The sequence below is a fragment of the Dinoponera quadriceps genome, unplaced genomic scaffold (assembly GCF_001313825.1).
Source record: "Dinoponera quadriceps isolate SergipeBrazil2010 unplaced genomic scaffold, ASM131382v1 scaffold5335, whole genome shotgun sequence".
Classification (NCBI taxonomy): domain Eukaryota; kingdom Metazoa; phylum Arthropoda; class Insecta; order Hymenoptera; family Formicidae; genus Dinoponera; species Dinoponera quadriceps.
The window spans coordinates 14,878-31,080 of record NW_014559305.1 but is presented as its reverse complement, the minus strand read 5'-3'; the positions used below and the strand labels follow the sequence as shown (position 1 = coordinate 31,080).

The window sequence follows — 16,203 nt, the reverse complement described above, 5'->3', positions numbered from 1 at the left end:
TTTATAACAATGAGCCAAGTTCTGCCGCCTGCCGTCGCTAATGATTCGCATTCAGCGCGCCGCAATTAAGCGGGAATGAGGACGGATATGAAACACCGAGATCAGCGGATGTTTCACGCCGGTAATTGTTCAACCAAGTATAACGAATTCCGCGAACTATCATCGCAATCGCGTTGTCGTCGTCGTCTCGTGAAGCTCTTCACTCTGAATACGGTAATAAGCACGTTCTCGTCGGCATTAAATCCACGATCACCGTGCGGCACGCTTCCCCGTAACGTTACACCGTTGCGACGCGGTTTATTGCGGAACACCCGATAAACTTGAATTTGTCCGTCAGATACGTCATCGGTATCGCCGCTAGCGTTTCAATATTTGTTCGGATCTGACACTAACCGGTTATCACTCGATTATTCGGTTAGCGCGCGGACAAATGCGACACGTTTCAAATTCGGATTGTCAGGGGAGAGATCCGGCTCTTTCCAAGAAACAGAGTTGAAGCATCAAATTCGGACCCGGTTTAAGCTCGCGGCGAGATCGGCCGATTTTCGCAGCAATTTAGATCGTTCTTGAGAACATAACGATCCACCGAGTCAATATTATACGAAACAAACAATAAAGGCTCATTTGCAGCTGTAGTCAATGTAAATATGTGCAAGTCCTTTGTGTTGTCAATATATAGAGGAGAAGGCAGTATTATGGCCCTTGTAGATATTACCCCTTAATACCCGCGCTATTAGATGCAGAATTCTAGTGATTACTTATGGAATCGTTTGTTTAACAGCTCGCCGCTTTACTCAATCCGAATTCACATTCAAATCCGAATCCAGGTCGGATCTAAATCCAATCTAGATCCAAATCTCTTCTTATGATTTGAACTTGGATCTCCGGGATGTTTCAGATTATTCGGATTATCCGAATAATGCAGTTTTGAATTTTCGAAACCGATCTCGGACATCCGATTAGTCAGATGTCCGAATACTCGAGAGACTTCATACCGCGGAAACTATTTCTCAGCCGTTGTGTCGAATGAAATGAGAAGAACTTCTCGCGAGTAACTTCTAATTGATTTCAGCGCAGCATCCCCTTTATCTTAGTGGGAATGAATAACGACTGGTGGATCGTTCGCACGCGTTGTTCCAGTAAATGCCTGACCCGGCCGGAGTTTCTTCATAGTCCGACTTCTTTTATTCATTCGGTAAACATCCTCCTCTAAGCCTCGAAGCTCAGCCGAAAGCGTGCAATTTTCGACGAGTAATGCATAGTTATCCGCTGTTTTAATATAGTTGCGGCGATGATGCAGCCGGTCCTTGTAAACCCTGATCGTTATTCGAGGAAATATGTTCTCGAAATTTTCCCGTTCTCGATTTCCCTGATAAATTTCCATCGCAGAGGTACTCCCGGTAATCAAAAATTCAATAACAGCGCGCAGCATGGATCGGAATACCCCTGCATTTCTCTCTCCCCTTCTTTTGAGAGATTCTGTGCTGTACACGAGGGTTTACAGTGAAACGAATATGAAAAAATTGCCTTTTTTTAGCAGAAACCCTTTTGCGTTTATTTATTATGACGGCGCGCAAATTTGTGTCTACTTTGCCGGTCGTAAGAAAATAAAGTGGATTTTTATCGAAAATACCTTGTGCCTTCACGATAACTTCAAGTCTTCCGACTTGTTCGCGCGACTTTATTCCGCCGGTCTGTCTCAGGAAAAGTTCCATGAAGAGACATTTTCTCCGAACGGTAGATAAACATAAAAAGTTTATGAACGTCGCGTCGTCGGAGGGGGGTCGATAATGCGAAGTAATCGGCGCTCACCGGGCGAATAGGCACTCAAACATCTCGAGGATACGACGTAGAACGTAGGACATGATCGATCTGTGCTCGATGTGTCATATATCTTGATTTACATTGAGTCTGTTAATAAGAACGCAGACGATGGTTGGAGCGGAGATATAAAATCGTGATGACAGAGGACAGAAGATAAAGATCGCGTGTTATATTTAATCCTTCGATTATCGGGGATTCCCGAACAGATCGGTTACGATGAATGAAACGGATATTCGTTCACCTTACCTATTTTTCACAGAAAACTGTCACTACCATCGCACTCTTACTCAATGTGTTAATACACAGGCGGACAGCGTATTCTGCTGGAAAATATATTTCTTAGTGCGAAAATTTATTTCACGCGTGAGACTGCGAACGCGGTTTTCACTTATCGCGTGTAGGACTGTAACCATTGTTTAATACGGGAAAATACTGAAGTCGACAAGTGGTGTTCGAGATGCGATTCGGTCGTGCGTGGAAAATTCTCATCATTGCGAGCAAATTAGGAGGCAAGCGTAATAAAATGCAAAATACAATCAAGTATAAGTGTGTATATGTCAAATTTCCACACAGTTTCTGCAGTGCAATTTAATAGCGGCTGCTGATGAAAATTCGATAGAACCGATATTGTGCTTAAATTATCAGCTTCGGCCGGGTTAACCGTTCATCCTAGGGTATCGGTCGGATTCGACAAAGCTTCGAGTATAATCCGTCGCAAAGTATCGAGCATTAATCTCTTACGTGCTGTGATACTTCGCGGTATTAAAGTGTCCTACACTACGTGAGTATATATACACAACAACGTAGATATTTACAACAACGACGCTCGTAAATATCCAGTGTGGGCTCGAGGCGATTGTGACGTGCGAGCGCTCAGTCTTCCACTTTTATAGCTTATTGAATGCATTATGCAAGAGCTTATCGACACCTCGATAAGTCCGTTCGGTGGAATCGCTAAAATATCCGTCTATTCCGAGACACTCTGCATTGACATTGACTCGAACGTTAGCTCGATATCTGTGAATCAAGGACTACTCGATGCAAGATATGACGATAAGCAAGTGTTAAAATTTAAATCCGGGGCTCGGAAATAACAGGAGACATTTTATACAACGTTACAAAGCGGTGTCTTGTGTGCGTAACCGTATCCGCGAGTCTCGCGCTGAATCGCTTTAATCGTTACCAACGATATTTATTATTTTTGCGTTTTAATTAAATGGAAGTAGGCAAGTTTGCAATTGCTGCGCGCAAGCAACCGTAGCTTCGTATTTTCGTTGCGCGGGGAAGAGTGTCACTATTTTCAAAATTCCCCGCGCAAAACCGCAATTAACATCGCGCGTTCACGAAGCGACGGTTTTAAGCGGGCTCAACTCAATTTTAACACTTTTTCGCATTTTCCCCTTTGTGCGAGGAGTGTCAATTAGAATTTCCGTTGCGGAGAGTCTTCGTCGCAACACGAAATAAATCACCGAGATACCACGGCGCCGCTTTCAAAGTGCCGTTCTCACTTTCTCGCGAGTCCTTTTATTCTCCCGATGTAAATTAGCCCAGCTGAAAACAGATTTAATTTACCTTCCCTCAAACTGCGCTATTAAGCAGGGAAGATTTCAGCATTACGGAATTTTAAATATTTATGTCATAATAACGCGTATATACTACATATTAAACTCTCTCTTTCTCTCTCTCTCTCTCTCTCTGTGAGAGTTAATTTATTCATACGCTATTATCGCGGAAAAGAGGGGAAGTGAATGATGAAAGGCTCAAGAAAGAGGGGGAAGAAAGAGAGAGAGAGAGAGAGAGAGAGTTGGGCTATGCGCAGCTAAATTCGGAATGTTTTTGTTACATGTCTTACATGCTTCGAGTGTTTAGTCTCATCTTCTCTGGTTTATACTCGCCCTGTACCGCACCTTGTGCAGTGTATCACGTACACGCACGTATCTGTGCCGAGTCTATTCGCAAAGAGTCGCACTTCCGTGCATTCCGTTTACATCCGGACGCGTATTTCTTTTCAAGATACACACCGTCCGACCGTTTATACCGAGCGACGATATTGAAATTCCCGAAAGTTTTAAGTTTCACTTGTAAGAGTCCCTGTACACTTTCAACGTCGGGATATTCAGGATGAGGCAATGACTGTTAACTATTATCACCTTGTATATTTTCGGGAGATGAAAATATTTTATTAACGATTATATGACGAAAGTGTGAATGTTCGTATTTACACAGTAAAAACTGAAATATTAATTTTAACACTTTTTATATGCTCCAGAAAGTCTATCCTAGATTTTAAGTCGAAACAACTCCTTCGTCGTGTATTACTTATTCGCTAATTGAAAATATTAATAAATTGTCATACTAACTCATTTTCTTCAAACATGATATTTTATTTTAAATTTTATTTTAGTAGTAACATTTGATATTAGTAATAGTAACGTTTGATATTAATTAAATTGACATATTTATAATGTCAAATGTAATAAATATTACTTTTATGCTAAAATATTTCCCACTTTTGTTTAATTATGTCCTTATCTTCAACATTTGGACATGAGATTTTTTATTGTATACAGAAGGTGTTCGAAGCGATGACCATTAGTATCTAACAGAATTATATCAGAACAGAGAGATCTTTCTTGCCCCCTTTCTGGCTCTGCATTGTCGAATTCGTAACAAGTTTACGGATCGGGCGCAAATAACGTAACACCGTAAAAAACATAAATCGTATGAAACGATGCGCGCAGATAACGTTAAATAAATGTTTCTTCTGCTCTCATATTTCGAAGATATTCGAAGTGGTAATAGTTATTGCCTTGCCCTGTATACGTTCACGTTTTAACGTACGGAATATACATTTCTACGATAACCCGCGGCACGACGTACCGTCACGTCGCCGAATCAATATTTTGAAAAAAAACGGGCTCGTATTTTAAATGCAAAGGAAACACCGCACTGTCGAAGAAATATTATATCGCGCGATCGAAAGAGTAACATTATATATCTCGAGTATGCAAGCACAGTTCGCGGACTTCGTCGCACGTTGTCCATTAGCGATTCGAATTATTTACTTTATTCCGCGTGCCGCAATATATTGCGTATTCAGATTTTACATATCGTACTTGCCCACCTCGCGATGCATATTTAATTCTACATCGTCCAGCCCGGTAAACGAAATATTCATCATTCCCGGGATCTTTTTTATAAAGTTAACAATTAATTTATGCGCGCGCGCACGCACGCACGCTATTCTTATATTACGAAATGCAGAGAAAAGCGATCTTTTCTCCCTTTCTTTTGTTTCGCGTGGTTGAATTCGCGAGAAGTTTACCGGTCGAGAGCATTAAACAACGTAATATCGCGAAAAACATAAATCGAAACGGTAAGCAATGCGCGTGCAACGTTATTCTTAATTAAAACACACGAATCCAAAACCGCGCATAAAAGTTGCACGGGACGAATAACATAACGCGTATGCAGGAGGGGATTAAATTTTCGTTTTATGTGAATTTGATCCACTCGGGATCGGGACGAAATTTCTTCGTCCATGAACGTAGAAACACCGGGGCGCCGAATGAAGTCCCTTAACTCCGGTAAAGTTGGGAATTTGCGATACAGCTCCGGCTGAAAGTCTCGCCGTTGTGCGACTTCTCCCGTAAAAGGAGGCATAACAGGAATAAAAAAAATGGTCACACCGCCTACGGGAACAGCACTGAAACTTTGGTGATGCGAGATAAGAAGCGGAAATAACGGCTTGCGATAAAGTGCCACGTAATTCTCATGTACTCGTAATACTTGTAATGAAAAAAAAATGAAGGGAAAAGGTAGGATAAAGAAAAAAGAAAACAAGAGATATCGCGTCGGTCTTATGCGAATTCCCCGTCAGATTTATTTCGGAATCTTGGCGTTAACGGATGCGGCGGAATTTTACATTGCATTTAACGTCAGTCCTGCGGGAAACAAACGCTCCCGAATGAATGCAGATTACATACGCTCTCTGGATGGATGGCTTTCCTAAATAAAATTCCCAGGAGATTCGCGGCCTGATTTTCGCGGGAACGTTGAAGCCGGCGCACGTGAACGCGCGAATGTGGCAGTTATTGCATGTCAACATACATACATTTTACATATATATTTTATTGCTATTATTACAGTATTTATTTATTTAACATTCTCCCGGGCAAATCCCTTTGAGTGTAGATTACACGAGTATACGTATAAATTTATTTCGAGGAAAATAAAATATAATATTACAATATATGTTTAATTCTAGTTTGACATTCATAAATTAAATATATACGAGCAAAAAATAAAAATCCTATAGTTGTTAAATCTTGAGTCATTATACAATGAAAAGTTTAAAAATTGTATCAGTGAAAAGTTTTGTGTTAACAGCCCACTAAAATTTTGTATTACTGAACTTGTATTATTGAACACGGGGAGAATGTGTTAAAAAGTACATGTGCTGATAAAGCGAATGTGTTCATTTAACATAACATAACATTATATTATCTTTAGTGCATTTTTTTTTTAAATTACCGGGACTTACAGCCCCGACTGTGCCAACCTAGGCAGCAAAAAATAAGCGTGTCAACGAAAGATTAAAAAGAAATATATTGTTATGAAACGCACGAGGTAAAGCAACTGAAACCTGAAAAACAAGAGGAGTCGAAAGAAAGGTGCGGACGGTATTGAAATTACACCAAAATATTTTACGTATTACTGAATGCTGAAAGTGCGAAGAACCAAATGAACACGCGTGCGATTACAACGCGCACAACTGACGCGCCGAATCCAATGCGGAATAATTAATACGGGCGACGTTCTTCCGCAATTATTAAGCGCACAGCCGATAATTGTAATTCGTACTCACGATCGCGCGCGCAGCGATACGGCCTGACGACGACAGGGCGTGCTTGAAAATAAATTGCGACGTGCAAAAATGTCGAAAATTCGCCGTTGTGTTGAACATTAGCTCGCGCTCTCGCTACGCACACGAGCGGGTGCGTCTCGTTATCGAGTCTCGTCGCGACATCATTTACACGTCGCGGAAAAACGTGTTCCTACACCGCACGTTCGCGCATTTCACACAGACGTACCTGCCAGATCCACGTGCCTTCGTGCGCGCGTACACGTGTTTACGTGCTCTACGAGAACCCCGACCAGGCTGCGAAGGCTCCCCGTGGTTGCCACGTGCACCTCCCGATATCGACGGATTATTCGAAAACAGCGGAGGCCCGTGTGTCTCCTCCGACTGGAATTTATATGATCGAGGTCAAATCGTTCCGTGTGCTGCAATTTACGAGAGTCTAAGGGGCGAGAGTATCGCACGGTCGCATCGAACGATGCCCCAATAAGAATTCTCTCCGTGAGCGAAATTATAACATGCGCGTGACGAACGAGCGCGACGCGACTTATACACCGCGAGAAAGAGATTCACCGGACGACAAGGAAAATGTTCCGCGATCCGTCGAAAAAATCACCTGTTCTCCTTTGCTTTTTTATTATTCTTATTATTAATGAATATAGTCTCAACTGATTGTTGTAATCCAATTACAATCCATCGGTCGGAGGTGACTAAAATGATAGTGACAACACAATGGGCGCCTCGGAAGTCATCCATGTGTACTCGTATATACATGACATTTGTCAATCGATAGAAGCTGGTGTCTGCTTTCAGTTTTAATGAGCTTCGTTAACACATCCCGTAGTCGCCGATTAATTTTACGCGACCTTGTCGTCCACGTGGACCACCGGTGGCGGCCCACATTATCTTAATACAAGCTAAATTTTACTTATCAAATGACATGCGCTCCGTAATAACCCAAATAATTGATGATGGAAATTTTACAATTTCTTCAATTACAATTATGAAACGTATACAAATTTACACGTACGAATATATTGAACTAATCATCAAATTTAAATCAGTAATATATATAGTAATGGAATTTTTTTTTATATCGATGCAGCAGCAAATTTATTAAAACTTAATTTTTATATTTTACGTGACATATTATTTTCGGAAAGTTTTGATAATTTTTTCCTTATATCTTTCGCATTTCCCTTTCGCCTCTCTAAGATGAGTGACGTATAAATGTAAAAGGTACGACCCTTATAAATGGACGGAAAGTTCAATGTGGGTCACCGATGTCCACGCGGTATGGAACGTGTTAAATTTAACGCGAAAAATTCGTCCTCAAGATATCGGATTGAAATCCAGCTAGCTAATCGGCGAAAATTCATTTCTTAGTTGGAGCGGTGAAAACGTATGCGCGATGCAGCGAGAGATATCATTTATTACATTATGTAGGACCGGTGTAACGCCCACCCGTACAAACAGATTAAGATAACAGGATTATAATAGCTATGCATGGTTGATATGATATGGTCGGCGCATTTCATATTGCGTTACCGTTTGTAAGTCGCGTAGGTAGAATTCGACGCTTCGACTGTTTCGATCGGTTCGTTCGACGTAATAATAGTAGGAGGAAATTATGCAGCTTTCCATTTTACCAATTAACGATCTATATTTGTCAAAACTGTTTCCTCTCGGCCCTTTTCTCGACGGAACAATGAACTACACCGTGATAAGTTTTATACGCTCGCACGATAGAAGTACATAATGAAAACGTAAGAGAGAGAGAGAGAGAGAGAGAGGGGATGAGACAGAGAAACAGCTTATAAAAATTGAATTATAATTCACTGAATAATTTACTCTTATAAAAATCGAATACTATAATTTGTTCTTTACTTTAATTTATTAGTCGTTAATCCTCGCAAGAAAAAGTAGGGATATAGTTTCGGAAACTTAGAAAAAACCAGTTCTTTCTTTACCATTTTTCTCGAATTTTTTCGGTTTCTTTCCCAAGGCTAAAAAATTCATTTAGAAAGATTCTAATATGTTCGATTAAAACTTGCTACATTTACTTCTCTCAGTAAAGAAGATAATTGCATTTAACTAAAATTAATCGAATGAAGTTATTACATGTTAAGCGATAGCATTATTACCTTCTAAGAATTATAACCGAAAATACATTGCATGAACAAATGTAATATATAATATTATACATTTGTTCGCATTTGTTTTTTTAAAATCATAGGTAAGAATCATTCACGACCCCAGCAAGATGTTTATTTATTATATTATTATAATATTTTCTTTAAATATATTCTTGCTTATTGTTCTATATAATTAGCCATTTACTTGTATTAATCAGGCAAAATGAATAATCATATATTTGGGTCACTCATACTCTGCTACTGTTAGAGATAATAGATATCAGCGGGTGTTTGTAAGCAGATCGAAGGTAAGCGTGAATAACAGCCTATTCTTTCGTTATTCAAATATATTGTTACTTATCGCACGAGAAACTTAAACATATTCTTACACCTGTCAGTCATTCTAACACGAAAGCGAACGCACGAGAATATGCGGCCAGAATAATTGATAGGCGAATTTGTAGAAGTAGAGTATTGGGAGCTTTTATCGTACGAAATATGAAATTTCGTGCATACTTCGTTCAAAAAATTTCGCGCACAGTAATTTCTATATAACCTCCCTTTCCCCCGCCCCTGCTTCACACCAAATGGCACGCGCATGATTTTGAAATCAATGTCGAACATTACACGGGGAATTTCATTTTTGGTTGATGCATGGATGGCATGAATTCTCGGTCAAGAATTGAATGCTAACGTTGGACCCGAATTATTATCCGATTGTAATCTAATATCGAACTAATATCGATTGCTGGTATCGCGCTAATATCGAAAATTTGCTATATAACGGCCCGATGTAGGGCTGATTGTAAAATCCTGTATGAATAATCTTTACACGAATATATATTTAATCAAATGAATCTATATTATCTGAAATTGATTAAAAGCGAATTAAACGATTAAACGTAGGAATCTGTCGGAAATTTTAATAACCGTGCATCTTCTCATAATAATATCGTTATGAAAAATTAATTTAACTTGGAAGTAAAACCCAATCAATTAGGTGGACGATTAAATATCGGATATTTAATTATTAACCTGATATTTAATGAAGTCAGGATTAAAGCTTTCCCTTCTTTCCGAATGAGATAAATCGAAGTGTGCACGAAACGTTGGAAACAAGTGAAACACACGGCTCTGACCTGGAAATCGAATCCTAACGTTTCTCACAGCGCGAAAGCCTCAAATGTCAAATCAACCGATCAATCATTAACTTCTCTTTAATTTGTCATCGTATTATTAGCTGACCTAAAGAAAGAGAGAGAGAGAGAGAGAGAGAGCATAATCGCAGAAATAATTCCTTTCCATCAAATTAGTCCTCGACCCTTCGTCCTCGGTGAACATCGGCCGGACGAGCCTGCTCGTTCAACCAACGAGACACTGTGAAAATCATTTGCCGCAAACTCACCGTCAATTCCACGCCCGTTCGAGCGGGCAAATTCGCTCGTCCGCGCTCGCATGCGGCACTCGCAGCTAAAAAGTCGACCGCTCCTTGACACTGTTACAGAGCGCGATGATCGATGACGCTTGTGGCGGTTGTAGCGTGCCGGGCACGCGTCGCGGCTTGTTGCGCCAACGAAACATGCTACCCGGCTGCGGCTGCGGCATCCCCATGGGCGGCCACCACGCCGTTCTCGCGCTGCGACGCACCGCGACGTCGAGCAGCGGCTACGACAGCTTCTACAGCCGGCACAGTCCGCACCGTCGCTGCTACATGCTGAGGAGCATCCGCGACGTGCCGCAGGCGGCACCAGTCGCCGGTCCACCGGCGAACGTCGCCAATAGCGATCGCGAACAGCCGGAGAAGAACAACAGGCTCGAGAGCAGCCAGCAGCGACAGAGCACCCTGTGCACCACGGATGAGCAACGGCGTTGTCCTTGAACCCCGGGACGACTCGAACGGCTATTCCTTGTTGCACGATGCGCGAGCGTGTTTCTACCGTGCGACTGTAATCACGAGATGTCTGTATAGCCGGATACTTTTAGGAGACATTTGAATTATCATACGATAAGAATCACATTTTTACCGATGCTAGTCAGATTTGCCTTACGACGGTCAGATACACCCGGCTGAGATGGACTTCGGGCTCGCGGCGTAGCCGTAGGCTCTACGGCTGACTCTCGCCGAACTCCGATTAAGCTGAACGTCGAACAATAATAGGAATTGCCACCTGTCAATTTACTTATTTATTATATAAAAATAATAAAAATGTAATAATACAGTATTACTTACAGAGAGACGCGAGAGGCCAGAAAAAAGGATTTATATTTCTATGAGCGGAGAATTTGGTTTGTTTCTGAGCCAATTTCCAGTTCTGCAACTTGTCGTTGAACGGTAATCGGAAAGTTCGTCATTTTTATCTGCATTAGCAATATAGTGGGTAATGCTTAACTGACAGCAATTTTTAATCGTCGATTAGCTTAATCGGACTTGGATGAAAGTCACCTTAAGCGTGAAATCCGTGTCAAGTTAGAGATAGGATTCACTGAACTCTTCAAGCCGCTCTAACTGTAGCCCTGCAAACAAAGCCCAGTAGAGCCTTATCCGGTCCAATTCACTGTCAAATATAACACGGCTGGATCTGTATCCGCTTTGGTAACTTCAGACCCGAGCTTGGTCCGGATCATCTGGTTAACGAGAAACCAATACTTGATAAGTAAAAAATCGAGCCCTATTGGGCTCTGATTTTCAGGGCTTTAATTCTAATTACGTAATGACGTCATTAACATGTTGATTATCACGCTGTTATCTATTTCTATATTGATTATTTCAATTTTCAACTCTTCAAATAATTTTCAAATTATTTTAAATTACTCATTTCCGCTGATTATTTCAGTGCTCAAAGATTGAATTATCGAGGATATAATAAAACAAATCAATAGGTATGTAAATAGATAAATAGATATGGTAAATACAATTTACGATACATACACCCGCTAATTAGATTTATTGGCTCACAATTAGCTGTATATTTAATTTGTTACGTGCACTTGTAGTTACGTTTTACGTAAATTACGTAAAAACGTGGCAATACCCGCAACACCGGTGATTCTCGTGGCAGTTAACATGTTAATCCCGTGTGTGTAAAACCGGCTTTGAAGCCTACAAAGCCTCTGGTGGATTGCGCTCCGACTATCGGAAATTGAAGATTGCGGATTGAAGATCAGAGCTCGGCTTGGCCGGGACAAAGTGAAAGCCAAGAATCAACCAGTTGATTCATCGAATTCCAATCTCTAGTCCGCGAACCTCAATCTCCAATATCCTCTAGTCCGGTACCAAAAGCTTTGCAATTGTCTCCGTTTGTCAATCGGTCCAGAAATAATCCCAGTGGAGGGCGGTGCTCTCGGCTCTCTCACACCGCTGGATATATCGCGACGGTTTAAACGGGGAACGTGTAAATGAGTAGCGAATAAACTTCCTGCCCATGAGTCCAAAGTCCCGTCAGTTCGAAAGTACTTAACGCTCCCCGCGGAACCGGAGCGTTATATCGCGCTCGAAAGCCGACGTGTGTCCGAGGCAAATCCTATTTGTGAAAGTGCTCGCACTTTTACCGGCGATCTATTTATCTCCCGGAAGAATTCCTGTATGTTTGAACGATCGCGGTGGCTGCGAACAGTGGACCGGAAACTAGTCAAATGTTGTGCGCGTAACGAATGTAAGCAAAAAAAAATCAAAAGTAAAAAAACGCGCCTCTCCATATCGGCGCTTATTGAAGTTCCATTTATGAAAGTGGTGGCGCGCGAGAACGCGTTTCGGAGAGCTGCCAGCTGTAAGATTTCAGACGGGACCAAAGCGGGAATTCGAGAGTTGACTGCCGATTTAAGCGGGTCCTTCCGTTTCTTTGACTTCTCGTCCGCCGCTACTGCGTCGCTACAGAGGAAAAGAATTTTTTAGATTTAATAAAATTTCTTTAATTGAGACAAATTTGTCTTTTGGAACGGGGCGAACAAACGAATGTTTGATTCAACAAGGAGAATCGTTTGGTTTCTCAAACAATAAACACTTTTTTACGTCAAATAACATGTATCTTTTACGTTTTCATTTCAATGGTTGATAGAAATGATCAATTATTTGGAAAAAGTGACGCTATGTTAGAAAAATATTTAAAAGCTTCTTTTTGTTTAGTAGGGAAATATTTAATACACAATAAAATACATTCTTTTATTGGAAACCAAATATTATTTTCACAAGATAATATTGCTTTTTTCTATCAAACAACACAGTTTAACTCTGGTGGAACATCAACATTTTCATTCATGCAAAATGATATTTGATATTAAATTATTCGTTTATATTAAACAAACCTAAATCAAACAAACACGTGTGCTAAATCCAAAGAAATCTTTTTCTCCGCGTACACAGAAAAATAGCGTTAGATTTAAGTGAATGTGTGTGATTACTCCAATTACTCCTAAATACATTTTTATTTGGGTCAAAGAAATATTACTTGGTCCAAATAAAGTATTTATTTGGATCCAAGTAAAAATCTGCTGAAGAATATTGGAGTAATTATTCATTTGAATTTAACACTATTTTCTGCGTGATTGGAGAGATTCCGACAAAATTTCTGAAATCGCTCGTTCAGCCGGATCTTTAGCCTACAAGTTGCGATTTCGAGACAGACGATCATCGGAGATCATCCGTTTACAGAACTGACTTAAATTTCGCGGCGAGGCTTGGCAAATCACTCTCTCGTTTATGTGACGAGCGGGAAAATTCCGCGCGACTGAACTGACATGCGCTTTTCCACCGACGACAAGTGAAGTGTGCATCCATTTCGCCGGCGTGGGATTTCTCTTCGCTGTCTGCTTCGAGGGACGTCATCACATCACGTCGAAATCGAATGCGCGTGTAATACTTAACGCGATCCCGGTAATTGGTTCTAGTTGCCGTTAGCAGCATGCCTGTCGTACCTGTTATGTGTGTATATGTGCGCGTGTATGTGTGTATGTATGTGTGATATACATCTGGACATTCGCAATGTCGACAGCGATCAGCCGCGATCGGCATTGACACCTGTCACGGTCGATGTCGGTGTGACGGCACGAAGTAACAAGGGGGCGAAATATCGTGAAACACCGTCGAAAGGAGCGTCGGCAGGAGCAGGAGTTCTCCTTTTTACAAGCTGTCCGCTCCAGCGTTGCACGATATTTTTTCCATTTCACTTTTTAACAGTGACGCGCCTGTTAATATTCCCCTTGACGGGTCGATATCTCACATACCGCTGTGTTGTACTCGCTCTATCGCTCTCTCTCTATCTCTCGCCGATGTGTGTAGTATCGCCGATCGCGAATCGTTTTCTATCGCGCGCGAATAGTTCGCGCGAAGGCGTATCTATTTGGTATCATTGTTAAGTCGGCGATAGCCGACTATTGTAATGCTTCGGGCAGCAAAAATCAAAAACAGTCGAAAGCCCTACGTATATATATATATATATATATATATATATATATAAATGGAGACACTAAACTAATTAGTCGCGACTCGGGAAGCACCGACTGGGGGAAGTATTTTGCGAAGGGACAAGTCGAAGGACCGCGAGAATTAGCACGCTGGCGACTATCTGGCGATCGTTATCGTTAATAGCGAGATGACTAACCGCTTCAAGCCCCAGGTAGATCAATTTTCCACGTACCATAGGTTATTAAAGAAACCCACCCGATAATGCCTCGCGTGTGGGCGCGCGAGCATATGTGCGCCTGTATGTGGCGCGTTGTAAATATTTGGTCGTCGCAAACGGACGCGTTCTCCTCGCAGCGCGGCGCGGACGTGACGGATGAAACGATACGTTTCAATTAACTCCAACCTCAAATTTCCTCTAAGTCGTGGAGCATTAATGAGAGACCTCGGATGCGAAACGCGAGAAACTTTGACCGTTCGCTCTTTCCTGCGAAGGGATCGATACACGTCGAGAGAACGTGGACTCCTTTGCGACGAGTACTGCGGAACTCAGAGGCGCATGTAAATCATATCTCTCTACGTGTTATTTTCAATAAAAAAGACAAAAATTATCGCTATCATTGGATATATAAATTGAGCGTTAACTCTGATTGATTTTTCACCGATACCTTGCGAGAAGCACACCAACGAAAGAGTCTACAGACAGCGTTTAAAGGATCAAAATAATATATTAAGTGTGTGGAAAAATTTCAGTCTTCTTTCCACAAATTTCGCTTTGTTTTCGTAATATGAGTAGATTAAAAGATTTAGCACACACACCTAATAATATTGAAGGCCTAGAAAAGTCACATTTTATTATTTTTCGGAGGACCGAAACGTCTGCTATTGAAGCTTGCGAATTTAATTATGTAACATCTCTGTCAAATTGTTAACGAAAGGTAAAGTAAATTACGCGTACTGATTTCCAATGCATGGTTCTTGTATGTAGAAGAAAGGTTTTCTTCGGATTTAGTATATACGTTTGTTGACTTGGGTTTGTTTAATATAAACAACATAATTTAATACCAAATATAATTTTGTTTGAATGAAAATGTTTCACTAGAGAAGACCATGATGTTTGATGAAAAAGAAACAATACTACTCTTGGAGGAAGTAATACTTTGTTTTCAATAAAAATAATTTATTTCATTATATATTAAATATTATTCCACTGAAACAAAAAGTTCTTTTAATATTTTTTTAATATAGTGTTACTCCGTTCAAATAATTTATTGCTCGTGACAACCAATGTAATGTTCGGATGAAAATACAAAAAAATAAATAACGAATTATTGATTATTATGAATTATTTGACGTAAAGATATTTATTGTTTTAGAAATCAAGCAATCCTATTTACTGAATGAAATATTCTTTTGTTAGTTTAATTTCAAAAGACAAATAAAGAAATTTTATTAAATCCAAAGAAATCTTTTATTTTTCTATGTAAGTCCTCAGTACTATTATATTATTTGGATCGTACATCTCAAAGTCATTAATTTTTCACATTGATTTTAAAATATCATCTCTCGATTTGTCCTTTTCCTATTTATTATTCCCGGATAAAGTATGTATTTTCCTTGCTCGATGCGATAACGAAGAAATGTTCAGTCATGTTGAAGCGATGTTCAAACGAAGAAGAGGAAGTTTGTCCTCATATTCCGCGACCGCAGGCAAATCTGGTCGCCGTAATAATTCAAACTGCGCGACCGCGGCAGAAACTTTATTGCTTTAATCGCTTTTCGCGTGTACTCTTCTACCTCCAGTTCTCGACTCTTGCGAAACTCCGCCGTTTTCCGAGTAACGCACGTTATTAACTAACTGATATCGAGATAATTTGTTAATAATGTTATATCGAATACTGTACAGTAACTACCTACTACGTCGAACCCTTTATTCCACGCGATATATTGATATACTTAATATTAATTATCCCTCCCCCCCCCCC

General features: G+C 40.5%; 1 protein-coding gene across 5 annotated transcripts in view; it reads left to right on the top strand.

Moving 5' to 3' along the window:
* LOC106750306 (orexin receptor type 1-like) overlaps nt 1-16,203 on the top strand; it is a 55,033-nt gene that overhangs the window by 34,739 nt on the left and 4,091 nt on the right. For 4 of the 5 annotated variants that reach the window (XM_014630563.1, XM_014630561.1, XM_014630562.1 and 1 more), the window contains one exon: nt 10,325-12,772. The exons of the other annotated variant lie outside the window; for it this stretch is intronic. In XM_014630563.1, the coding sequence (XP_014486049.1) occupies nt 10,325-10,699 (375 nt within the window). In that variant the 3' untranslated portion in view covers nt 10,700-12,772. Of the gene's footprint in view, nt 1-10,324; nt 12,773-16,203 lie in introns of those variants that run through there. 5 annotated transcript variants of the gene reach the window in all.